The sequence below is a fragment of the Pristiophorus japonicus genome, chromosome 9 (assembly GCF_044704955.1).
Source record: "Pristiophorus japonicus isolate sPriJap1 chromosome 9, sPriJap1.hap1, whole genome shotgun sequence".
NCBI classification, from domain to species: Eukaryota; Metazoa; Chordata; class Chondrichthyes; family Pristiophoridae; genus Pristiophorus; species Pristiophorus japonicus.
Window position 1 is genome coordinate 44,301,808 of NC_091985.1, and position 26,782 is coordinate 44,328,589.

The 26,782-nt window shown below is 44.4% G+C and overlaps 2 protein-coding genes across 2 annotated transcripts in view; one reads left to right on the top strand and one right to left on the bottom strand.

The window, feature by feature from the left end:
• The window catches only part of LOC139272856 (caspase-2-like), an 81,490-nt gene extending 75,328 nt beyond the window's left edge, over positions 1-6,162 (bottom strand). The window contains exons 1-2 of the mRNA XM_070888968.1: positions 6,091-6,162; positions 2,984-3,131 (exon numbers count right to left, since the gene is read on the bottom strand). Of these exons, the coding sequence (XP_070745069.1) occupies positions 2,984-3,131; positions 6,091-6,162 (220 nt within the window). The remainder of the gene's footprint in view (positions 1-2,983; positions 3,132-6,090) is intronic.
• Positions 1-26,782, top strand: part of LOC139272598 (ALK tyrosine kinase receptor-like) — a 1,661,561-nt gene that overhangs the window by 657,600 nt on the left and 977,179 nt on the right. Inside the window, exon 4 of the mRNA XM_070888679.1 lies at positions 12,408-12,609. Within this exon, the coding sequence (XP_070744780.1) occupies positions 12,408-12,609 (202 nt within the window). The remainder of the gene's footprint in view (positions 1-12,407; positions 12,610-26,782) is intronic.

Below are 26,782 nucleotides of genomic sequence, written 5' to 3' on the forward strand. Positions count from 1 at the left end.
ATTGGCTATGCTTCGGGGAACACCAGCTTCAAACCAGCAGTTTCATATTTTAGCACTGGAAAATGGGTAAAAAGAAAAGAAAATGATTGGCTCCAAAAGCTATTTGCCGACTGTGGGTCAGATTTCATGATAAGTTGGACTGTAGGAATTGAGCAACCCACAATGTGTAATAATATTAACCCTCTACCATGTGAACTGAGATGAGATGAATGATTTAAAAGAAAACTGAATGAACATCTAGTTGAGAACAGAATTGGCTCTTGAGCATCGCTGATTATAATCGCTCAACCATTGGCGGCCGTGCCTTCTGTTGCCTTGACCCCAAGCTCTGGAACTCCCTGCCTAAACCTCTCCCCCTCTCTACCTCTCTTTCCTCCTTCAAAATGCTCCTTAAAACCGACCTCTTTGACCAAGCTTTTGGCCACCTGTTGCTAATTTCTACATATGCGGCTCAGTGTCAGATTTTTTAAAAATCTCGTAACACTCCTGTAAAGCACCTTGGGACATTTCACGACATTAAAGGTGCTATATAAATACATGTTGTTGTTGATAATTGTGCTGCATAGTGTGGTACTGAGCCTCAGAATTTCGGAAAGTCTCCGGATTGGCTGCAGATCCGACATTGGCGGAGCACAGACAAATGCAGATGTGCAGTTCTTCCTCCATCGGCTGTAGTCCTCGGTGTAAACTAGCTGGTGTCCCCGGGAATATGGTGTAATGAATGTGCCTGTGGGTTACCCCCATCAGTTTAATGAAAGTAAATTCGGGAAGCTGGTCCCGTGTGCCCGGACTTTGCAGTCTCTGTATTAACATTGGAGCCTTGCAAATGGTATGCGGATGTATGGAGGCTTGTCTCCCAACACAGGATCGACATTTCAAAGTGTCTTTAGTTATAGAATAGAATAGAATCATACAGCACAGAAAGAGGCCACTCAACCCATCGTGCCTGTGCCGGCTCTCGGAATGAGCTGCCCAACTAGTTCCACTATCCCGCTCTTTCCTCATAGCCCTGCAAATTTTTCCTTTTCAAGAAAAAATACAGTTCCCTTTCAAAAGTTAAGATTGATTCTGTTTCCACCACCCTTTTCATCAGCGCATTCCAGCTCATAACAACTCGCTGCGTAAAAAGATGTCTCCTCATCTCCCCTCGTTGTTGGAGCTTTCTTTATTAACTGCTTGTCTGGACAGACATTTGAAATGTGCTCCCCTCAGCTTGGAGATCCAGCAAACAAGAGGAACAAGTTACCGAGAGGGCGATCTATACCCAGCTAAGGTGATGATAGGAGTACTGCAATTTGCCTCAGTGGCCAGGGGCAAGCAGAGAAAATATAACCAGGGTGTTTGGTCCTGAGTGCTATCCAGTGACCCCAGCTAAATAGTGTCCATGTGACATTGGGTGTGGATGGAACAAGCCTCCGCTGTGATGCCCCTAGGTCAAATAGTTTGCCGATGCACATGGGGGGACGAAGTAGCCCCACACCCCGTTTGGGGGCACACAATTTGAATTAAATGAATATTTAGCGCCCAGCGAGATGGACTGCTAAATGGCACTGAATTGGGGTCTTTGTCTGAAACAAATGTGCGGGGCGGTAACACGGCGTTATTGCTGATCCCGTCACAGCATCCCTTCCCTTTTAAAGAGGAGGGCCACTGCGAACTCTGTAGCCACTTTCCTGGTGCCCGCTGGGCCACTAGGGAAGGTTTTGGCCGGGCCAGCGACCAAGAGGAGGTGCCAGGCTGCAAAGGGGTCGGTGCGAGGCGATTGGAATCGGTGAGCATGGCGATGACATCACTGGCGTCTGCGCCCCCGCCCACAGTGAAAAGTAAGGGGCGCAGCACAAAGCCGGTTTCGTCCGCGGCAGCCCGGGGGCAATCCTGGACGGGGTCTTTCCCCCGAGCGATGAATCATTAGTGCCTCATTTACGTCTCCTGGAGGCGCTCTAATGGGGCTATAAAAAGGGGCAATTTCGGCCCCATGGCTTATGGGTGAAGTACTGGAGAACAGCGAGTAGACCTCTGAAACCGTATTGCAGCCTGAGTCAGGAGGGAGTGGTGAAGATTTAGCAAAAAGGAATCGGAGTTGGTTGTTCAAACCTCTCTTCTTAGGCAGTGCCTCGGAGTTGAGGATGACTTGCTTCCACACTAATATGAGTTCTCAGGTGACTGAAGAGTCCAATGCGGGACCTACAGTCTCTGTCACAGGTGGGGCAGATGGTGGTTGAAGGGACGGGTGGGTGGGGTGCTTGGGTTGTCGTGCGCTCCTTCCGCTGTTTTCGCATCCGCTTGCTCCCGGTGAAGATTCTCGAGGTGTTCGGCGCTTTCCCGGATGCTTTTCCTCCACTTTGGGCGGTCTTGGGCCAGGGATTCCCAGGTGTCGGTGGGGATGTTGCATTTTTCAAGGAGGCTTTGAAGGTGTCCTTGAAGTGTTTCCTCTGCCCCCCTGGGACTCGCTTACCGTGTCGAAGCTCCGAGTAGAGCACTTGTTTTGGGAGTCTCGTGTCGGGCATGCGGACGATGTGACCCGTCCAGCGGAGCTGATCGAGTGTGGTCAATGCTTCGATGCTGGGGATGTTGGCCTGAGCGAGAACATTGATGTTGGTGCGCTCATCCTGCCAATGGATTTGCAGCATCTTGTGGAGGCAGCGTCCGTGGTACTTCTCCAGTGCTTTGAGGCGCCTGCTGTACATAGACCATGTCTCTGAAACATATAGGAGGATGGGTATCACTCCTGCTCTGTAGACCATGAGCTTGCTGCCGGATTTGAGGTCCTGGTCTTCAAACACCCTCTTCCTCAGGCGACCGAAGGCTGCACTGGCACACTGAAGGTGGTGTTGGACTTCGTCAGCAACGTCTGCCCTTGTTGACAGTAGGCTCCCGAGGTATGGAAAATGGTCCATGTTGTCCAAGGACTCGTCATGGATCTTGATAATCGGGGTGCATTACTCTGTGGCGGGGGCAGGTTGGTAAAGAACCTTTGTCTTACTGATGCTTAATTTAAGGCCCATAGTCTCAAACGCTTCGGTGAAGGTGTTGACGATGGTTTGGAGTTCGACCTCCGAGTGTGCGTGTACGCCAGCGTTGTCTGCGTACTGTAGTTCAATGTCAGAGGATGGGGCGACCTTGCATCTGGACTGGAGGCGACAGAGGTTGAACAGTTTCCTGTTTGTTCTGTAGATTAGCTCCACTCCAGCGGGGAGCTTATTGAGGGTGAGATGGAGCATTGCAGTAAGGAAAATCGAGAAGAGCGTTGGTGTGATGACACAGCCCTGCTTGACCCCAGTCCGCACCTGTATCTGGTCTGTGGTGGATCCGTTGGTCAGGATCAGAGGGGGTAGAGAAAATCAGCTCCAACGGTATCCGCCTCCTGACAAAATGCGAAATGCTTAGAACATGGTCATGTTTAAACACTGCATGAAGTACAATGACTCCAGTCCTGTAGGACCATACGAACGTCATTTTCATATGCAGCGAGCCAGAATTAAGTGAGGTTAGGCTGATATCCTGGAGATGTTCACTTGATGGCATTTGCGGTAAGGGAGGAATTTCAGTTTTCTTCTCTTCAAAGTCTTACTTGTAGTAATTCTTTTCACTCCAGCAATTAAAAAAATCAGAAAGGAAATGTGATGATGGAAATTGTAAACTTAGAACAAGTGTGTTCTGGGCTGAACGACCATTTCTCATTCCACAGTTTCTGTCTGTGTAAAATGCACTCTCTGCTCGGTGGAACAGTCTCTTTGAACACAATAAGGATTGCCGTACTAAAACAGTTGTGGTTTGGTTTAACATTTCAAATATCACCTCAGTTCAAGAACCATCTTTAATCCTACATATACAATCCAACACATTCTGGTCCACTGGACTAAAATATTAGACACGAGGAGACACCAAGTAGGGATGCACATATAAAAATCACTTCACAACATTTTTATTAGGAATTTAATCTCAATTCACTGTCATTTGAACTGAACTCAGTTTTAAAACATACTAGCTTCTTATAGTTTGCTTTGATGCCATTTTAAATTCTTTGGATTTGTATTACAGTAGCTCTATGCAAACACCTCCTGCTGTAACTGCAATCCTAGCAGTAGGTTGAGTACAAGGTGATACATGAGGCAGGCATTATGAGGACTATTTATATGTTAATTTGGATTAAAATTAAATGTCAGCAAGATGCTGAAAGATAAGTGAGTAGGCACCCAAATTGAAGTTCAATATTACTGATTAACAGGCATCAGGGACCCTGGGGCTTGCTTCCGATTCATCTTCTCGGTTGCAGCACGAAAATAACCAGCAATGTCAATACAGTAAATTCAGACTGCCTTCCCGTGTTATCTGCAGCTTCTAATGCCGACCGGAAATGACAGCCAGAAAGTGGGCAGGCTGCCCATTCCCAATGCGATTGGTTGGGAAGCCCCCACCAATCAAATTTATTAAGGCCAAGGAGTTAAAAAATCCCACCTGCCCGAACCCGGCTCCGGGTTCAAATCCACTTCTGTGTCTGAATCAACGCCACTAAAACTCTTTTTTTGCTCTGTGTGGATTAGATACTAAACCTGAATTTATTGTGAACTGGGAAGCTTTGGAGTGCTGGTGTTTGGAATCCAGGCAGTGTAGCACCAACTGCGGCTACCTGCACAATTCGGTGACCATGCACACTAAATGAAAGCGTAAAATATATATTTTTAAATTCCAGCAAAAAGCTGGTCTCTATTCCCTATAAAATGGGACTGTAAGCATCTTGCCTTAATGCCTTTTTAAATGGGTGAAAGTGCTGCTAAGCAGGAGTTCTGCCCAAACATCTGAAATATTAACTGGGTAGCTAAAAACTATCATTGGGCTCACGGCGTATAAATAATGAGATTTCCACTCAACAGTAACAAAGTGATTACACGGGCACACAGCTTGAATGGAAACTTATTCATGCTGCATTTTCAGTAGGCTTGAATGAAAATGCCAGCAAGCTAACCTACTTAATATAAGGTAGTGGTGAATAGTTCTACCTTGGTGAGATCTCTCAACCTTTTCATACCTTGGAGCCACCTGCTCTAGCTGGAGGTGCAACTCTTGCCTTGACAAACCATGTCAACTCCTGCCAAGCACTTTGTTTCTCATTAACAGTTCTTGAGATCTTCCACAGGAATATTTTATGTAAATTCTACCTAATATGTAAGCTTCCAATTCTAATGCAGTAAAGTCCCAGGAATGAGACACAATTCCCATGAGATCAACCATTATTTATGAGGATGCAAGACTGTTAAGATTCTGGTTGCTTGTCCATCTTGAAAGAGGATGATTTTACAACAATGGTTTCCAACATATAAATGTTAGACATAGTGGTCATTCATGAGTAGTCAGGGGCGAATTAACCATGGGGCGGATGGGGCTGACGCCCCAGGCCCACCAAAGAACATAGGCCCACCAAATAAATGTAGGACAAAAAATATAAAGCCTCCCAAATAGTCTGAATAGAATAAACAATAAGAGAGGAAAAACAAGCCCGAGGAAAATAGATTCACTTGTTTATACCTATATACAGAAGTACCTATGTGCACTAATGTACCTATCTACAGAACAGAATATGGACTAGCCTGTTTTACTTCACATATTGAGAGAAATTTGCATCTATGTATAGGAATCTAGTATTGCAATGTTACCAGAACCAGAATATATACCTACTTTTTACAGAATATGTGCTTTCCTGGTTGAATATACTGGCCTATGTTTTCATACTCAGAATCAGAATCATATATGAAATGTAATGAACATGAACAAACATAACTATAGGCCCATTTGGATCAGTTTGCCCCAGGCCCACCAGGCCCTTAATCCAGCCCTGTGACTAGTGTAGGTTATGCCATTATATGTTCAGACTTTAATTGCATAAGCAGCACTTGGATATTTACCATCAGAAACAGTGGGGTAACACTCTGATCAGCCGCCTGATAGTCCTGACAGGAAGCCCAGTCCATTCTGATTACCATAGAGCCAGCGGGCTGCAGCTGTGAGCAGGTGGGTCCAAGGGTGGTCTATTCTTGGGGATGGGGCGATGTGGGAGGGGAACCTGGCATGGCAGCAGCTTAGGTTACCAACCCAAAACTTCCCTTCTGGGCTCATCTTCAACTGGACCACCAGCTGATACTGGGCGGAGCATGCACAGCGCATTGGCCGCCGACAAGAGTTCTAAAATTGCAATCCGTATCATATGTATTTCATATTAAAAGAGTCTAACTCAGGCCAGTACTCCAGCCATCTAGCAGTAGGCACTTCCGAAGTTGGCATTTGATGAATTGGGAGCAAGGTGTCATATTTGACCCTGAAATGAGTTTCCGATCACATAATCACGGCATAACTAAGACCGCCTATTACCACCTCCGTAATATTGCCCGTCTCTGCCCTTGCCTCAGCTCATCCACTGCTGAAGCCCTCATCCATGCCTTTGGTACCTCTAGACGTGACTATTCCAACGCACTCTTGACTGACCTCCCACATTCTACCCTACATAGATGTCATCCAAAAATCAGCAGCCCATGTCCTAACTCACACCAAGTCCCGCTCACCCATCACCCCTGTGCTCACCCCTGAGACCTACATTGGCTCCCCGTTAAGCAACACCTCAATTTCAAAATTCTCATCCTTGTTTTCAAATTCCTCTATGGCCTCACCCCTCCCTATCTCTGTAATCTCCTCCAGCCCCACAATCCCCTATTGGGATATCTGCATGCCTCTAATTCTACCCTCTTGAGCATCCCTGATTATAAGCGCTCAACCATCAGTGGCCGTGCCTTCAGCTGCCTGGGCCCTAAGCTTGGGAACTCCCTCCCTAGACCTCTACACCTCCCTACCTCTCTCTCCTTCTTTATGATGCTCCTTAAAACCTACCTCTTTCACCTGCGCTAATTTCTCCTTATGTGGCTCGGTATCAGATTTTTTGTGAAATGCTTGGGACGGTTTATGATGTTAAAGGCACTATATAAATGCAAGTTGTTTTTGTTGAATGGAGTGGACAGCTTTCCCAACCATTTATGGGGCATTACCTCCCTGTTTCTGCCCAGCAGCCACAGTGAATTCTTACCAAGAATTTGCCAGGGAGCTGGAAGAACAACTGACTCTCTTAAACAGTCATCCTAGTTGTACGAACTGTAAATGACTAATTGTGTAGCAACGTATTTTTATCTATGGTTCTGCTTCGGTGGATCACTTTGATTATAAATAAATCTGGTTAATAGTTTAGCCTAAACAAAATGGTATCTTCCATCTTCCGACTGATGGGAGACCGAGAGGGCATCCTGAATGTAATTGAATAAAATGTTAATTATTTCAAAATTTATTAGGGCTACACTTTGCTCTTTTTAAAATGCTTTGTTTTTGTCGAATTTAACGGCTGCCAGTCAAAAAGTCGGGTTGTGTTGCAGACAGTTTTGTAAAGCTTTAATCTGCAAGTGGAGTGAAAGGAAAATGCATGTTAAGTGGCTGGTTAGTTACTTGAGAAATGTGTTGCGATTGGCTGGTTTTCTTTTGTTACCACTAATGGATTCAGGCTTCACCAAATCACCTGCAGCGAAATTATGTGCACCCGCCATTTTGATTGATGCTCGTGAAATTTTGCAAAATAAATGAAGGAAAACCTATATAATACATGATTTTAAAAGGATTGGAAGAAAAGTGAACCATGGGATATGATCTATGCTCATTCATGGTGCTGATTTTGGCATTCATGAGTTGTCAGCCACTCACAAGAGAGAAATTGTATCCTGTGGCTCCAGTTCCTGTATCATGGATTTCTTGTGCCAGAGTATAGGTTACACATGAACACAGAGAAAACCCTTCTATCTAATCACTTGTAAAACATTTTTAACAATCCAATGAAAAAAGTCATCTTACAGTGTAACATCTAGTTTTCTTGTGTATTCTGGCCAGCAGCATCCTGCGGTGTGACATGGTCGGTAGTAAGTGACACCAAAGTATAGTGGAAATGTGAAAAGCACTCCCAGCCAAAGCAGTTGAAATTGCCATAACTTCTTCAAAAGGGAACTCTATAGCATGTGATGCAGAACAAGAGTGGAGGAGATAAGGACAAGAGTAGATTGAGAGGACTCAAAGATTGGTTTGGGAGAAATGGGTTTTGATTTATGGGGCACTGACACCAGTACTGGGGAAAAAGGGAACTGTTCCGTTGGGATAGGCTTCACTTGAACCAGTGCTGGGACCAGTGTCCTGGTGAATCGAATAACTAGGGCTGTAGATAGGGCTTTAAACTAAATAGTGGGAAGGAGGGTTCAGGTGAGGGGAAGTTTAAAAAGTCAAAGAGAAAGGAGAAAGCAATAGTGCAGGGTAGCGATAGGGGTGATGATAACCAGAGTGTGACAGGAAGGGTCAGAGCGTATAAACATAAGGGTGCACCAGAAAGTAGAGTCAAAGTTGGGAAAAATGGTAAAATGACAAAAATGAAAAGCTCTTTATCTGGTTGCACGCAGCATTCGTAACAAGATAGATGAGTTGACAGGACAAATAGAAATAAATGGGCATGATCTGATAGCCATTACAGAGACGTGGTTGCGAGGTGACCAAGGCTGGGAATTGAATATTCAAGGGTATTTCACATTTCGGAAGGACAGGCAGAAAGGAAAATGAGGTGGGGTAGTTCTGTTAATAAAGGATGAGATCAGTGCAGTAGTGAGAAATGATATTAGCTGAGAAGATCAAGATGTAGAATCAGTTTGGGTGGAGATAAGAAATAATAAGAGAAAGAAGTCACTGGTGGGAGTAGTCTATAGGCCCCCTAACAGTAGCTACACTGTAGGATAAGGTATAATCCAAGAAATAATGGAGGTTTGTAAGAAATAGGCAATAATAATGAGCGATTTTAATCTTCATATAGATTGGACAAATCAAATTGGCAAAGGTAGCCTTGAGGACAAGTTCATAGAGTGTATTTGGGATGGTTTCTCAGAACAATAAGTTGTGGAACCAGGGAGCAGGCTATTTTAGATCTGGTAATGTGTAATGAGACAGGATTAATTAATGATCTCATGGTAAAGGATGCTCTAGGGAAGCGTGATCATAGCATGTTAGAATTTCAAATTCAGTTTGAGGGTGAGAAAATTGGGTCTCAAACTAGTGTCCTGAACTTAAATAAAGGCAATTACAAAGGTATGAAGGCAGAGTTAGCTAAAGTGGACTGGGAAAATAGATTAAAGTGTCAGACGGTAGAAAAGCAGTGGCAGACATTTAAGGAGATATTTCATAACTCTCAGCAAAGATATATTCCAGTGAGAAAGATTCTAAAAGAAGGATGAACCATCCGTGGCTAACTAAGGAAGTAAAGGATGGTATCAAATTGAAAACAAAAGCATACAATGTTGTGAAGATTAGTGGCAGGCCAGAGGATTGGGAAATTTTTAGAAACCAGCAAAGGATGACTAAAAATATAATAAAGAGAGAGAAGATAGAATGAGAGTAAACTAGCAAGAAATGTAAAAACAGACAGTAAAGTAAGAGCTTCTACAGGTATATAAAAAGGAAGAGAGTAGCTAAAGTAAATGTTGGTCCCTTAGAGAATGAGGCTGAGGAATTAATAATGGGAAACAGGGAAATGGCAGAGACTTTGAACACATATTTTGTATCGGTCTTCACGGTAGAAGACAATAAAAGCATCCCAATAATAGATAATCAAAGGGCTATAGGGAGGGGTGAACTTAAAACGATCACTATCACTAATGAAAAGGTACTAGGCAAACTATTGGGACTGAAGGTGACCATGTTCCCTGGACCTGATGGCCTGCATCCTAGGGTCTTAAAAGAAGTGGCTGCAGAGATAGAGGATGTGTTGGTTGTAATCTACCAAAATTCCCTGCAAGTAATGGCAGGACATCTAGAAAGTCATAATACAATCACGCAGAGGCGGCATGGTTTTATGAAAGGGAAATCATGTTTGACAAATTTGCTAGAGTTCTTTGTGGATGTAATGAGCAGGGTGGATAAGGGGGAACCAGTAGATATAGTGTATTTGGATTTCCAGAAAGCATTCGATAAGGTGCCACATAAAAGGTTACTGCACAAGGTAAGAGCTCACGGGGTTGGGGGTAATATATTAGCATGGGTAGGGGATTGGCTAACTACTAGAAAACAGAGAGTCGGGATAAATGGGTCATTTTCAAGTTGACAAACAGTAACTAGTGAGATGCCACAGGGATCAATGCTGGGGCTGCAACTATTTACAATCTATATTAATGACTTGGATGAAGGGACCGAGTGTAATGTAGCCAAGTTTGCTGATGATACGAAGATAGGTGCGATAGCAAGTTGTGAAGAGGGCACAAAGAATCTGCAAAGAGATATAGACAGGTTAAGTGAGTGGGCAAAAATTTGGCAGATGGAGTATAATTTGGGAAAATGTGCGGTTATCCACTTTGATAGGAAGAATAAAAAAGGAAATTATTAATAAAATGGAGAGAGATTACAAAATGCTGCAGCACAGAGGGATCTGGGGGTCCTTGTACATGAAACACAAAAAGTTAGAATGCAGGTACAGCAAGTAATCAGGAAGGCAAATGGAATGTTGGCCTTTATTGCAAGGGGGATGGAGTATAAAAGTAGGGAAATCTTGCATTAATTGTTCAGGGCGTTGGTGAGACGACACCTGGAGCACTGGGTACAGTTTTAGTCTAATTTAAGGAGGGATATATTTGCATTGGAGGCAGTTCAGAGAAGGGTCACTTGGTTGATTCCTGAGATGAAGGTGTTGACTTATGAAGAAAGGTTGAGTGGGTTGGGCCTATACTCATTGGAGTTTAGAAGAATGAGAGGTGATCTTATTGAAAAGTATGAGATTTTGAGGGCGCTTGACAGGGTAGAAGCAGAGAGGATGTTTTCCCTTGTGGGGACATAGTTTCAGAATATGGGGTCGCACATTTAAATCAGAGATGAGGAGGAATTTCTTCTCTCACAGGGTTGTGAATCTATGGAATTCTCTGCCCCAGAGAGCTGTGGAGGCTGGGTCATTGAATATATTTAACGTGGAGATAGACAGATTTTTGAACGATAAGGGAATAAAGGGTTATGGGAAGCAGGCGGGGAAGTAGAGTTGAGGCCAAGATCAGATCAGCCATGATCTTATTGAATGGTGGAGCAAGCTCGAGGGGCCAAATGGCCTACTCCTGCTCCTATTTCTTATGTTCCTAAATACTCCATGAGAGGAAGGCAGGAGCCTGGAATGGAATAGTAGAGATGCAATATTATTTATTTTGGAGGTCATGGATTAATTGTACAGAACTTTCATTTGGGAGATTAAATAGATTCAGGAAATTAATTAGGTTGAGGAGACATCACAATTGGCTATAGTGTATAAAGTCGAAGAAAGGAGTAAGGCAAATGGTTTTTTGGTGAGGAATGGCCAATAACAGTCAAAGGCTGTTCTCAATAAATGGAAAACATTCACCTCAATCAATGTACGGTGCAAACAAAATGATAAAAACAAACTGGAAACAGATACTGAAGGAGTGTTCAGTTAATTACTGACGACAGAAACTGTTTGTTCAGTGTCTCTAGTCTCTTTATAGTGCTTTTTACATTTAATGACTCGCAGCCATGGGAGAGAGAACTCTTGTTTAAAAAATGAGATTGTAGCTTCGGTATGTTAATGGAATGATCTTATTTTCAGTTATTCTTAATTAGAATGGATGGCGAGACTCTGCTACTGTCCTTGATCACTGTACCAATATATTGATAGGACGCGGTGCTAAATTCTCGTAATTTCAGAAAGAGCATGATGAAACATTGAATATCTGTGGATCTTATCTAAATTGAGTGGAAATTTTCTTTGAAAATTACTGGAGCCGTAACTTAGTTTTTGCATAGATATATTTTTTTTTCAACATTTGTTTACCTCATTCTCCTAAAGACACTAACAATCCTTTGGCAGCATTTGGGCCTTTGCCAAACTGGTTATTCTTCATTTATGAATCTAGCCAGTAAATGTCTGCGTGCTATTTAACCGTACAGGCACCTTAGCCAAACCCAATCCTGTCGTCACCCGAGAGCCACACATCCATGGTTTCTAGCAGAGGTCACGGGAAAGCAATGACAAGAGGGAACCCGAACAGATTTTTGTTCTTCTTAAACCAGAGCCACAGAGGACAATCGTAATACCCTAACTGATAACCAGTTCAGCTAACTCAACACGGACTGGGGATTGGACCTGGGATCTTTCTGGTCAATATGGCTCAGTATCAGAACACGTAGTGTACTTATTTATTGAGACATTCGGTAGTTGGCACACATGCATTAGGTATTTTAAGTACAATAGTTATGTCTTTGGAAATACATGCATACCACATGTCTGACAGTACTGTCACGGGTACTACTTTACATCTTGACCCCTATGTTTGTTTTGTTTCTTTGTCTGCTAGGACATTTTCTTTTTCTGAATGCATCCGTGTCTTCATCCTTCATATTGCTGAGTCCATGGCTGAAGAGCAGCAGTGAGCGCTGCACCTTGGAGATGGCCATTTACCTACAGGGCTCAAGGTCAGGGGAATATGTCGTTCAACTACTTCACAGGAACGAAAGCAAGACACCCATCCTGTCGTCAGAAAGTGAGACAAGAACCGGGTAAGCCTTTTTTCCACTTCTTGTCCAGTGCAAATGGTTAAAACTGAATTTCATTGTCAAAGTCTGATAACAAAGCCAGTGAAAAATAGGTAATAATCCCGACACACATAACCAGGAATGAAGGATGTTATTGAATTGATGGAGAAGATGTCAGTTCATAGTCTGTCAGTTCAATGAATGCTTTTATTTTTGTGATGGTATTATTGATCAAGGTAACGAATGTTAAAGCTGGGAAATGGAGCAGTTTCTGAATTTCAGGCACTCGAGGATAGGACCATGAACTCCCTTGTCAGATGTAGCAGGTGTGAGTTGCAGAGTAACTCTCTCCATATTCTGTTGTCGCCTCAGAAACCCATAAATAGCAGCAGCATGCTAGTTTCCATTTCCCAAATGAACCTTCACTGTTAGCTCTCTGAGTGTGACTGGCACATGATGGAGCTGTTTGTTGCGCAGTGGGCCCATGTCCATTATAAGGTGGATTGGGACTGCTCAAGCTTAGTTCATTGGATCACTTACAGCTAACAGACATTGAAAACACACTCGTTAATTCTGGCCCAGACAAGAACACACATATGTGGGTAATTTTGAATCATGTTTGGGGGATGGGGGGAAACACCAATTTATATTATATATGAATATATATATATATATATAAACTTTTCATAATTGAATGGAACTTTTATTTTAAAAACTTTTGTTTTGAAATGGGGTTTCTCTGGTTTTCTGAAAATGTCAGTACAACCACATAGACTGTAAAGTAGGAGTAACAATAATGCAGGAAGTCCAGGAGGATTTCTGGTGGAAGTTCAAAGATATTGTGGAGTTTGAGTGCGGGAGAGATGGCTGGAAGTGCTGGTGTCATTGTACTTGTCACAGGATTGGGCCCTCACGTATCATGCTATTCTCAGGCAGGTATGAATGAGCAGTAAAAAAAACCCAATACAGAAATGAGTATTCGGACACAATCAAAGAGCCGATTGATCTGATACCTAGCTGAGGTTATTCATGGCAGTGCTGTGATGGATTGCGTGGACATGATGGACAGGGGAATCAATGCTGTGCCATTTTAGTCTTCCTATATTTGTGGGTCATTGTGAGTAACAGTACAGAAGATAGTAGTTTCTGACATTCATCTTCTGGATAGACATGCTATTTAATCAACAAATGTCACTTTTCAATCTGCCACAGCTGTCATTTGTGGAAGTGCAAACTCATTCAGCCAGTGATCTTGCTGGATTTGCCTCACTCTTTAAAAGTTCCACCAAAATAATGATCAATTTAGCAAACTTTGAGCTCTCCTTAATAGCGTATTGGGTAAAAGTATCACAGACCAAAAAGCTTCCATAATCAATCATGTTAAATGAGCTAATCTCATGTTTGGCAGGGATTTGGGGCTCCACAACTGGTAGTTGTGTCCTTGGGCAGACGAGATGAGAAAAACAGCTGAGCTGGAATTACTGATTGTTATCCAGTGACCCTTGTCAATGTGTGGCAAGGGGTGAGGGCACGAGTGAAGCTTTCTATGTCTAAATATCTTGCTGACACATGAAAAAAGGCCACTGAGAGGGAGCTACCAGTGAACTGCTGTAATCATAGAACTGTACCTCAGAATAAATCAAGGCCTTCAGGAGAGGACGAGAGAAAATTTAATCTCAACAGAACCATAATTCCGCTGTGCAATGCGAGTGTGCTTTATTTTTATTTCGGATCTCGAGTATTTGCATTTTTGTTCGTACAAAGGCCTCATAGCATTTCTCAACCTAGCGAATAAAACTGTTTCTCTGTCCTTAGTATAAATGATTTACACAAAAACAGGGCAGATATTCAACATGGTTGCACCTTTTTTTAGGGCGTAAACCGCGTGGACCAATAATCAGTTTAGCAGGCCGAAGGACCGAACCCGATCTGTGCGGGTATTTACGCCACTGTTAAATTGCACAACCCTGGAGGCTGCCTGAAATGAGGGAAGTCCTCATTTCTTATACTGAAATGAGGGCCCTGCACTTATTTCCGGCCACAGCTTCGTCAATCTGTTTACACGAGACGAGTTTGCGCTTCCAGATCTTGAACGGCCGAAGCAGCCTCACCAAATTCAGCCAGCGCCAAGGCTCCCCCACCCTTAAGAGCTAACTTGTGGACCTCGGCACTGACCGAGAATTGGTTAGACCATGACAGACAAGCTGCACCAGAGCGCTTGATTGGGAATCTGAATGACGTTGCTGAGACCCGAGGAGAAATTCAGGACGGACCACGGGCCTCTCCGTTCTGGCGCCCCGTTGCTGTGCACCGCTGGAACTGTGCCCAGTTTTGAGCGCGAATGGATTTAGGCCTCGTTGTCTTGTAAGTAAATCAATGTTGTACTGATTTTGATTACTTTTACTGCAGACTGCTATGTTCATGGAGGGCAGTTTAGTCTTCCTCAGTATGGGGTCGATTATGAGTGTGCCGGCTAGCTGGCCACCCATCACGGTGGCAAAGATACGGCTGTGATTTTGGGGCACCGGCCTCATTTCCATCGAACCAGCGAGCTGCTGCTCAGTAATTGGGCGTCTCAATGCAGCTCGCTGCATTAAGGTTCACCAGTATCGGTCCACTCTGGCTGGAAGGTAAGTCAGGGGCGGGTGTGGGGAGAGAGTCTCGGTGGTGGAGAAAGGCATCCCGGGGCAGCTGAGGCCTAACTGATTTTTGTGGGGCTCTGAGAAGCATCCCCGGACCTGTTTATCTCTGTCACCTGTGGAAGTGATTGAAGGGTGCAACAGCACATGTTCTGACCAGTTCTTTTCCAAAATGGCAGTGGGATCCTACGTACATCACAAGACCCTGATGTGTATATTTAACGGGGCCTATTGCCTGACACAGGCAGATGCTCCGGCCGCCCAGGATAGGCTCCATTCAAAATGGTGGCGCCGGCAATGTAAGCCCGTATAGGGCGGTAGGTACTACACCGCCATTTCAATTGCATTATTACCCTGTTTCCACCTATCGGGTCAAGTTAAGATGGGCCCCTACGTGTCTCCATAGGGCACCGTCTTGAAATGAGAAGAAATTCTATTCCCTCATATTGCACAGACAAAAAACGACTTTTGTATATTTATATGTATATATATAATTCAGAGAGAGAGATAGGAAAGAGTCCAAATGGGGCTGTGAAAGACTACTGGCGACAGGCCATCTTGTTAATGATGGATGAGTAAAGGCCCTCTTCACTATAATTTTTTCTCACTGCCCCCACTGGCATCTGCAGGATTCAGAACATGATTCCTAATTTAAATTAGTATCTGAGGGACGTGCTAATAACATCATAAAAAAGACAAATTGTGTAATTTTCCACTAATCTTTTGTGACAGGATTTCTGATCAACCCATGATCTCCCAAACATGAAGTTCCGCTCTGAACAGTAATAGAGGGATATTGCATAGAGAAGGACAAAAGACTAGGTGACATTTTTTAGGCATTTATTGCTGGAATGAGTAGTTTTCGTGCCATATGTGGTGGATTGCTACTGAGGGAGTGATTTGACACAGAAGAATGTCTGAAGCATATGTTTTAAGTGACGAGCGTGGTGCTAGGATTTATTTGACCTCAGGGTTATTGATAGCAGCCTCTTGACATTTGCCTGTGGACTTATTTCTATAGTACGCTCGTAAGCAGATTATTTGTGCATTAATTCATGTTTAGTTGCTTTTAATGGAGACTTCTCTAACTGTTAATTGGGGTCCTGCGTATGTCATAGGACTCGGATTCATATAAGTAGCCTCCCACCTGAAACAGGCGAGGGTTGTGGCCTTCCGACTCAGGGTCCTATACAAGATGGTGGGGGGCAGGAGCACCGGCATAAATGGAGTAGTAAGTGACCCGGTGCCATTTTTAGGCCACTCCCACCCCGTTTACACGGAACAGAGTGAGTTAAAATCGGGCCTCTTATACAAAAAAGGCTATAGGTAAGGGAAAGGGTTGCTTTTGGGGAAACAACAGGACTGGCCTCTGCATTAATACTTCCACACTCGCCCTTCTCTGAGTCAGAAGATTGTGGGTTCAAGTCCCACTCCAAGGACTTGAGCACATAAAATTAGGCTGACATTCCAGTGCAGTGCTGAGGGAGTGCTGCACTGTCAGAGGTGCCGTCTTTCAGATGAGACATTAAACCGAGGCCCCATCTGCTCTCTCAGGTGGACGTAAATGATCCCATGGCACTATTTTGAAGACGAGCAGGGGAGTTATCCCTGGTGTCCTGGCCAATATTTATTCCTCAATCAACATAACAAAAACAGTTTATCAGGTCATTATCACATTGCTGTTTGTGGGATCTTGCAGTGCACAAATTAGCTGCTGTGTTTCCCATATTCCAACAGTGACTGCACTCCAAAAGTTCTTCATTGGATGTAACATGCTTTGAGATGTCCGGTGGTCATGAAAGGCGCTATATAAATACAAGTCTTTCTTTTTTCTTTTTTGTTAATGTTTCATTTATCTGTGATATATGGAGGGTAATTTCACCGAAAGAATGAGAAATGTTGCACCTGAAAGGGTGTAATTCACTTTTTGTGCTAAATATTCACAGTGTATATGAGAAATATTGAAAACCTATGTTAGGTCTGGTAGGATTGCTTTTAGGAATGTACAGAAGACAATGTGCAGTGCGTCTTTGGAGTGTTAATTATACAGCCTCTGGTTATAGATGTATGATTTAAGTATTTCCATTTTGATATTCCGGATGCAGACTGCAGTTGAAGTACCATCCCATTTATATCTTCAGTTGCTTTTGTCCGTATTTATCAAACACATCATATTCCCTGCAAAGAAGAATTTTTCTTCAGTGGCAAGAAAGTCATTAAGCTGCCACTCTGGGCTGACATTAATATTAGATCACTGGATTCAGTCCAAATAAATTAGTTTAAGATGAAGCAAAAATGGATTCCAGTCTATTACACTAACGCAAGAGCACATTTATCATGTTAGATTTCCTATGTTGGGTGATTCCCTTCTCAGAACTGTCAAGGTGTTATTGCAACCATTTGTTTGTCTTTTGTTCATAATTTGATCATTTGAATGCCCAAAGCTGGCAGCAATAATATTTATTTTTTAATTTGCTATCCTCTCTCAATTTATTTTCTGAATGTCCTCTATTACCCTGCTTTCATGTGTTTTACAGGCACTTTCCTTTGGTCAGTTTGCTGGTAGCTGAAGAATGGACATTGTCAGCAGGGACAGTGGGGCTCTCTTTTTGTTGGAAAGGGGCAAAGCCCACTAAGATTGAGACAGGGTGAGGGGCGTGAGACAGGCACTTTTCAACCTGGGTGTGTCCTGTGCTCTGAGCTTTGGCCCTTTAGCAAGAATCCTTTAAAAAAAAAAGTCACGAGCTTTGATTTTAAAAGCCTGCATATTGTAGAAGAAAGAGAAGATGGATTGAAATAATTTATTCAATGGCTTTGAGTGATGTAGAGGTGTGGACCATGTAATGTGTCTAAATGTTAGCACAATATAGAATGCAGGTAGGATTTAGAATGTATAGGATGCTATATTAAGAGAAACAAGACCATTGTAATACTGAAGGAGACATGAGAGGTTGTGACAGAGAGAGATTGAAAGCTAGAGGACCTTTCTCTTGTACAGTGTCCAGCAGCATAAAGGAGATTGCTGAAGCGCCTCCTCATGGGAACAGTATTGGCCCAGAAATTGCGGCCTCCCCGGTCCATACGGTGTGTGTACGGACCCGGGAAGGCATCGGAAAAGCCGGTTTTGATGCGCAATGTGCATGCACTGAAAGCTGGCTTTTCCCATCTGTCAAGTTTCTGGCTTGACCGATCGCACGCATCTCGGGAGCGAGGATATTCCCATGGCAAAGATTGGGCTATTTGCCCATCTCTTGCCCAGCGACTGTCCTTAAAACTCTTGCACCTGGTAAAAGCAGGAGCGTAGCCTACTTTTACCAGCGTAAAAGTTTAAAAACGTATCAAAAACATATTAAAATAAAACTTAAAAATACATACTTATGTTAAAACCCTGCCCACTCAGGTTATTTTATTTTAAGCCATAATTAAAACTTTCTTAAAAAATCGGCAAATACTTTTTTTTTCAAAAACATTTCTATCAACTTTAATTTCTATAATGTATTTATGTGAGGTGCTTTTGTAATGTTTTATGTAGTGTTTGGGTGTTTCTCATTCATAGTAAAAGGAGTTCCGGACTTACGAAACTCCTATTATTATGAATGAGAATATACTATATCTGATTGGCTGGCCAGAGCCATGTGACTCCAGCTCCAAAGTATTTCATTGGCTGCAAAGCCCTTTGGAATGTCCTGACATCGTGAAAGGCTCTCTATAAATGCAAGTCTTTCTTCTTTCTTTTCAAACTCTGCTACAACAATTGGTTGCTTTGTTGTGATCAATTTGTTTGAGAGAGGATCCAAGCCATTTTAATTGATCAGACAGTTATTTGAATTCATGAAGCCTTGGTTACTGCTTTGGAGATACTTCGCAGCTTGCATTTTTAAAATCATTTGAGTTTTAATCCGGAGATTTCAAAGAGAGATTAATTGGCTAGAATCCCTGAAGAGAATAAGGTAAGCCAGACAACACCCATAGTTGGTGAGGAAATAACAACGAAAAACCTTGGTAAAAAAGTAATACTAGTTTTAGCAATGGAGTTTTAAGACATTTATTATTTTCTCCTAAACTAGGAACTCGTATAGTATTTCTGTTGGGCCCAAACATCTGTGGCCTTTCTTCCAACACCCTGCCAAAAGTCAAGTGGGCCTGTGAGTTAGGCTGGATCCCAGATACCCCTAATTTCTGTGCGCCTTTTTTGAGTAAGAACCTCTGTCTACTTCAAGGCTGTGATTTTTACCACTGGATCGGGAGAGAGGCGGGCGACTTCGAGTGCAGATTGGAACCCCCCTGTTGGCTCCATCCCGCTCTGTGAAAAGACTTTTACATTGATGGAGCTTGTTAAGCTCGCCCTGTGAGGATCCCGGCCAATTAAAAGGAAGGGGGCCTGATGACATCTTTTGATGACACGTCATCAGCCGGTTTCCTTAAAGGGACCATGTCCGCATTGATTTTGGCATTTGTGCTGTCAGTGTTCTGCAGCATTGAGGTGCTGCAAACTCTGACAAGCACAGCACAAAGGTGCATGGCTGCACCCAGGCACTTCCATGACACCCTCCATATACTCCTCTTGTCCTCCAATGGGCAGAGGAGACCTCCCCAGAAGATCAACGCAGCCTGGTTGCACATTACACAGGAGGACACAAGCAGTGGCGCAAACCTTTCAATGATCTCAGAAGATCCAGAAATGTTACTGCAAAGCCACGCTCAACCTCATCCTGCTGTGCCACTCATCACATCCCCATCACTCCAAACACTTCCAACCCTCCTGAAGCTGAAATGTGTATTCCAAATCCTGAAGCTTCAGCTTTTGATTGGAAAGAGAACAGTTGTGAAATGGTAGCTTTTATAGGCCATTTGCAGCTGTCACCTATTCAAAGCAACGGAGAGTTACTGAAAAGCTGACCTACTTACCTGACATGATCCCCGAGCAATGGGATCCTCCTGCAAAAGTTGGAAAAATGGTTAGTGGCTGGTAAAATTATGCTGAAATACCTTTAAACAGCTTCTTTATGTATTTTAATTGGCTGACTCGCCACTTAATGCCGGGTCTGCAAAGCGCAGGCAGAGCCGGCACTTGGGAAACTTACACAGAGGTGGGTTCAGAGCGGGATCCCGCCCCACTTTGAATCGTTTAGATTTTGACAGCGGACCCATCTCTGATCCCGCCCTCTGAGCGCCGGCACAATCCCGGCCCACATGTGTCCCTCTGCAGCAGAGGGGCTTTGGCCATGGAAAAGGACTCCCAAGGCCTGCAATTTCCTTGGTTCCCTCCTGGAACTCTCCATGTAGACACTGGCTGGTGGAAATGGAGCCTGACTGGGGTTCCAGGCTTCGATACTCTGGCAGGGTCAGTGGTAGAGGTCCCAAGTGACCTTATCCCAACACTGAAATCAGGAATAATGGTCCGTAGATTTCTAGGCCCATTCGGGGAGAGTTTATGCTTTGGGTGCAATCGTGAAATTGCGCTGGTTAGGTTACAGTTCATGTTTCCGTTAAATACATTTGCATAATCACAAATGTAAAATCTCCCATGAACCAGCGCAATCAGACAGCAAAATAGAATGTAATGCTTTATTTTTTTCTTTCCATTAAAAAATATTCATTGATGTATTTAAGAATGGTAACCTGGTACAGTTTTTACTGCAGCTGAAAATAGGTTTTTCACAAAAATAAAACATTTTTAATAAGTGTCCAGTCCTCCACCTGTGAGTAAGCTGATTTAAAATCACAAAGAAAAACTGTACTGAAGTATTTACCAATTTAATTGGTGTATATTAGTCAGTTTCTTGGTAAATTAAATATTTTTTATATGTAAATACCTACAAACTGTGCCAAATAGTGCCTGTGCCCCCAACAAAATGAGCGCAATTTGAAGAGCTTCCCTAACCAGCACAATCGACAGAATCTCGCACTGTGGACCTGGGATCGTGGTCAGTTTTGTGGGCCGGACCTGGAGGCAGGTGAATTGAATCTTAACCCAGCGTAAAAGAATGCGGGAAACCTGAAAGTAAGTGGCTTGGGGCATGACTGACTTACGATTAAAATTCCGCAATCTTTTGCGCTGGCTCGCCCGGGTGTGTTGGAAGCTGGGGGGAAACTGGCGGAAACTCGACCTCCTTTATGCTTCTGTTGTTATTCATTTGTTCTACAGACATTCAATGCATTTGTTTGACAATACCCCAAACAAGGTATAGCGCGTGTTATTCTGCTGCTTTTGAAGATAAGAAGAATCCCTTCGAGGCAAGTTATATGATCAGTACCCAGAGCCATTTAAACAACATGATTTCTGCAGGTTATCTCAGATATTTAGCCTTGTGAAAATACTCTCCAGGTCAGCTCAGCACTTGTGATGCAGATGGTGACCTGCAGAGCTGCGTCATTTGACGAGCTTTAAGTTTTATAGTGTTTGAGTTTATTAAAAGTGATTCAGATATATTACTTCATTATTGGAACCAACCATGCAGGGATTTCAAATAAATCTTCATTGGGTTTTGCATGAGAGTTTTCAGAAAATTCATTATAGCAAACCAGGCATATTGTATTTGGTGATGTAATAAAGATCTGTACCATAATATTCATATCACACTACAAAAATGTTTTTAGTTAGTTAAAACGTTAATGAATTTTGATTCAACCCGCCGCCCCGCCCCTCCTCTCCCCACCCCAGGATGGGAGGGAACGAGTCCGGGGTGGGGGGGGGAGAATAAATTGTTAAAAATGGGAAACCAGGGGTCAGCTCGGTAACCTGCTCTGGAGAGGCGGGTCAGTAGCTATCATTTTTATAAGAAGCTTTGTGCTTTAGGTTTTGTCAGCGATTTCCTGGGGCTCGGGAAACTTGGCAGTGAAAGGGAGGCGTGAGCTGCCAGATCCAGCAGGTAAGTGCATTTCCAGCACTGCTTGTGAGCCAGGAGGAGCAGAAATGCACCCCCCTCAGACCCTCAAGCAAGCCTGCCTCCGCCACTCCGAGATCTCTCTTCCCGCGATCTCTCCCCTTGCATTCTCTCCCCCCGCAATCTCTCCCCCCACGATCTCTCCCCCCGCGATCTCTCCCCCCGCGATCTCTCACCCTGCGATCTCTCCCTCCGCGATCTCTCCCCCCGCGATCTCTCCCTCTGCGATCTCTCCCCCCGCGATCTCTCCCCCCGCGATCTCTCCCGCTGTGATCTCTCCCCCCGCGATCTCTCTCCCCGCGATCTCTCCCTCTGTGATCTCTCCCCCCGCGATCTCTCCCCCCGCGATCTCTCCCTCTGCGATCTCTCCCCCCGCGATCTCTCCCCCCGCGATCTCTCCCCCCGCGATCTCTCCCCCCGCGATCTCTCCCCCCGCGATCTCTCCCCCCGTGATCTCTCCCCCCGCGATCTCTCCCCCCGCGATCTCTCCCACCGTGATCTCTCCCCCCGTGATCTCTCCCCCCGTGATCTCTCCGCTGCGATCTCTCCCCTCGTGATCTCTCCCCTCGCAATCTCTCCTCCCCCTGCAATCTCTCCGCTGCGATCTCACCCCCCGTGATCTCTCCCCCCATGATCTCCCCCCGCGATCTCTCCCCCCGTGATCACTCCTCCCCCCGCGATCTCTCCCCCCGTGATCTCTCCTCCCCCTGCAATCTCTCCGCTACAATCTCTCCCCCCGTGATCTCTCCCCCCGCGATCTCTCCTCCCCCCGCAATCTCTCCGCTACAATCTCTCCCCCCATGATCTCTCCCCCCGTGATCTCTCCCCCCGTGATCTCTCCCCCCGCAATCTCTCCGCAACAATCTCTCTCCCCGTGATCTCTCCCCGTGACCTCTCCCCCCGTGATCTCTTCCCCAGGATCTCTGCTCCCCCCACAATCTCTCCCCCGCGATCTTCCCCCACGCATTCCTCACCACCCCTTCCCCGCCCCCCCACCCGCAATCTCTTCCCCCATCTCCGTGATCCAATCTCACTCCCTTCTTCCTCACTCCTGAGTTCCAGCACTCCCTCTGCGATCTCCTCAACTGCCAGGGGCCATCCTCAGCAGTCTTATACCATAGGCTTTCCCACCCTTTCAATCTGGCCGGCTGCCGGGCGGGAAACTGAGTGAAAGAATTCTAATTTAATGGTCGGACCTTAGCCTTCTCAGTATTTTCTCCACTCCCTCCTTGCCTCCCCATAAATATTGGGATCATTGAGTTTCACAATTTCAAGAGAATTCTCATCCTTGTGTTTATATCCCCCCCATTGCATTGCTTTGTTCTTCCCCGTCTCCTCTAGCGCTGCAGTCTACTTGACCTCTCCGTTCCTCTGACACCGACCTCTTGTGCATCTTCCGGCCCTGCACTCCACCATTAACAACACCCGAAGTCCCATGTTTAGAAATTCCCTCCACCTCTCATGAACCTCTCCCCTTTAAGACCCTCCTTAAAACCCATCTCTTTGACTAAGCCTCTCCCATTCCTTTGCTCAGTGTTCATTTTTGAATTATGTCTCTATAAATCATCTTGGGACATTTTTCTACATTACAGATTTTATATAAATACACGTCATTGTTATACAGGTACAAACGTCTGAAATCCGTCAACCTCAGTACCAAATCCATGCCGGGTTTTGGGTTTTGCTGGATTTTAGGATCTTGCTGTTGCCGCTCGTTGTCGCCCGCTGATCCTCCAGTCCTTGCTGTCCACCGATTCCCGCTGCTTACATAAGAAATAAGAACATAAGAAATTGGAGCAGGAGTAGGCTGTTTGGCCCCTCGAGCCTGCTCTGCCATTTAATCAGATCATGGCTGATCCGATCATGGACTCAGCTCCACTTCCCTGCCCGCTCCCCATAACCCCTTATCTGTCTATCTCCGCTTTAAATATATTCAATGACCTAGCCTCCACAGCTCTCTGGGGCAGAGAATTCCACAGATTTACAACCCTCAGAGAGAAGAAATTCCTCCTCACCTCAGTTTTAAATGGGCAGCCCTTTATTCTAAGACTATGCCCGCTAGTTTTAGTTTCCCCTATGTGTGGAAATATCCTCCCTCCATCCACCTTGTCGAGCCCCCTCATTATCTTATATATTTCGATAAGATCACCTCTCATTCTTCTAAACTCTAATGAGTATAGGTTCAACCTGCTCAACCTTTCTCCATAAGTCAATCCCTTCATCTCAGGAATCAACCAAGTGAACCGTCTCTGAACTGCCTCCAATGAAAGTATATCCTTCTTTAAATAAGAAGACCAAAACTGTACACAGTACTCTAGGTGTGGTCTCACCAATACCCTGTATAGCTGTAGCAGGACTTCTCTGCTTTTGTACTCTATCCCCCTTGCAATAAAGGCCAACATTCCATTGGCCTTCCTGATTACTTGCTGTACCTGCATACTAACTTTTTGTGTTTCATGCACAAGGACCCCTGGGTCTCTCTGTACTGCAGCATTTTGTAATCTCTCTCCATTTAAATAATAATTTGCATTTTTATTTTTCCTGCCAAAGTGGATAACCTCACACTTTCCCACATTATACTCCATCTGCCAAATGTTTGCCCACTTACTTAGCTTGTCTATATCCCTTTGCAGAGTCTTTGTGTCCTCCTCACAATTTGCTTTCCCACCCATATTTGTATCGTCAGCAAACTTGGCTACATTACACTCGGTCCCTTCATCCAAGTCATTAATATAGATTGTTATTAATTGAGGCCCCAGCACCAATCCCTGCAGCATCCCACGAGTTAGTATCAATGGTTGAGCCTCAGCTATTTACGATCTATATAAATGACTTAGTTGAAGGGACTGAGTGCAATGTATCGAAGTTTGCTGTCGATACAAAACTGAAAGTAAACATAGAAACATAGAAAATAGGTGCAGGAGTAGGCCATTCGGCCCTTCGAGCCTGCACCACCATTCGAGAAGACCATAGCTGATCATTCCCTCAGTACACCTTTCCTGCTTTCACTCCATACCCCTTGATCCCTTTAGCCGTAAGGGCCATACCTAACTCCCTCTTGAATATGTCCAATGAACTGGCATCAATAACTCTCTGCGGCAGGGAATTCTACAGGTTAACAACTCTCTGAGTGAAGAAGTTTTTCCTCATCTCAGTCCTAAATGGCCTACCCCTTATCCTAAGACTGTCCCCTGGTTCTGGGCTTATCCAACATCGGGAACAATCTACCCGCATCTAACCTGTCCCGTCCCATCCGAATCTTGTATGTTTCTATGAGATCCCCTCTCATCCTTCTAAACTCCAATGTATAAAGGCCCAGTTGATCCAGCCTCTCCTCATATGTCAGTCCTGCCATCCCGGGAATCAGTCTGGTGAACCTTCGCTGCACTCCCTCAATAGCAAGAACGTCCTTACTCAGATTAGGAGACCAAAACTGAACACAATATTCCAGGTGAGGCCTCACCAAGGCCCTGTACAACTGCAGTAAGACCTCCCTGCTCCTATACTCAAATCCCCTAGCCATGACGGCCAACATACCATTTGCCTTCTTTGCCACCTGCTGCACCTGCATGCCAACTTTCAATGACTAAGCTTTGAGGAGGACACAAAGAGCCTGCAAAGGCATATAGACAGGTTAATTGAGTGGAAAATAAGGTGGCAGATGGAGTACAATATGAGGAAATGTGAGGTTATTCACTTTGGTCGGAAGAATAGAAAAACAGAATATTTTTTAAATGGTGAGAAACTATTAAACATTGGTGTTCAGAGAGATTTAGATGTCTCGTACAGAAAACACAGATAGTTAGCATGCAGGTACAGCAAGCGATTAGGAAGGCAAATGGCATGTTGGCCTTTATTGCAAGGGAGTTGGAGTACAAGAGTAAGGAAGTCTTGTTACAATTGTACAGGGCCTTGGTGAGACCTGGAGTACTGTGCATGGTTTTGGTCCCCTTATCTAAGGAAGGATATACTTGCCTTGGAGGTGGTGCAACAAACGTTCGCTAGACTGATTCCTGGGATGAGAGGGTTGTCCTATGAGGAGAGATTGAGTAGATTGGGCCTATACGCTCTGGAGTTTAGAAGAATGTGAGGTGATCTCATTGAAACGTATAAGATTCTGAGGGGGATTGACAGGGTAGATGCTGAGAGGTTGTTTCCGCTGACTGGAAAGACCAGAACCAGGGGGCACAGTCTCAGGATAAGGGGTTGGCCATTTAAGAATGCGAGGAGGAGAAATTTATTCAATCAGAGGTTTCGGACTCTTTGGAATTCATTACCCCAAAGGGCTGTGAATGTTGAGTCATTGTGTATATTCAAGGCTGAGAAAGATAGATTTATGGACTCTAGAGGAATCAAGGGATATGGGGATCGGGTGGGAAAGTGGAATTACGGTTGAGGATCAGCCCTGATCTTATTGAATGGTGGAGCAGGCTTGAAGGGCCATATAGCCTACTCCTGCTCCTATTCGTTATATTCTCATGTTCTTCTGTGCTGTACTTCTCTATTCTATGATATGCTAAATGTGTCAGCCTCCCACTGCTCCTTTAAAACTGTGCCTTTGAGGCACAGGCAGCAAGCTTGGAATGAATATTCGGTTCAGTTATCGGTCAAGCTGTAGATCAGAACACTGACTTTATTTGTGGACAGATTAATGAAGAGCTCCAGATGCTC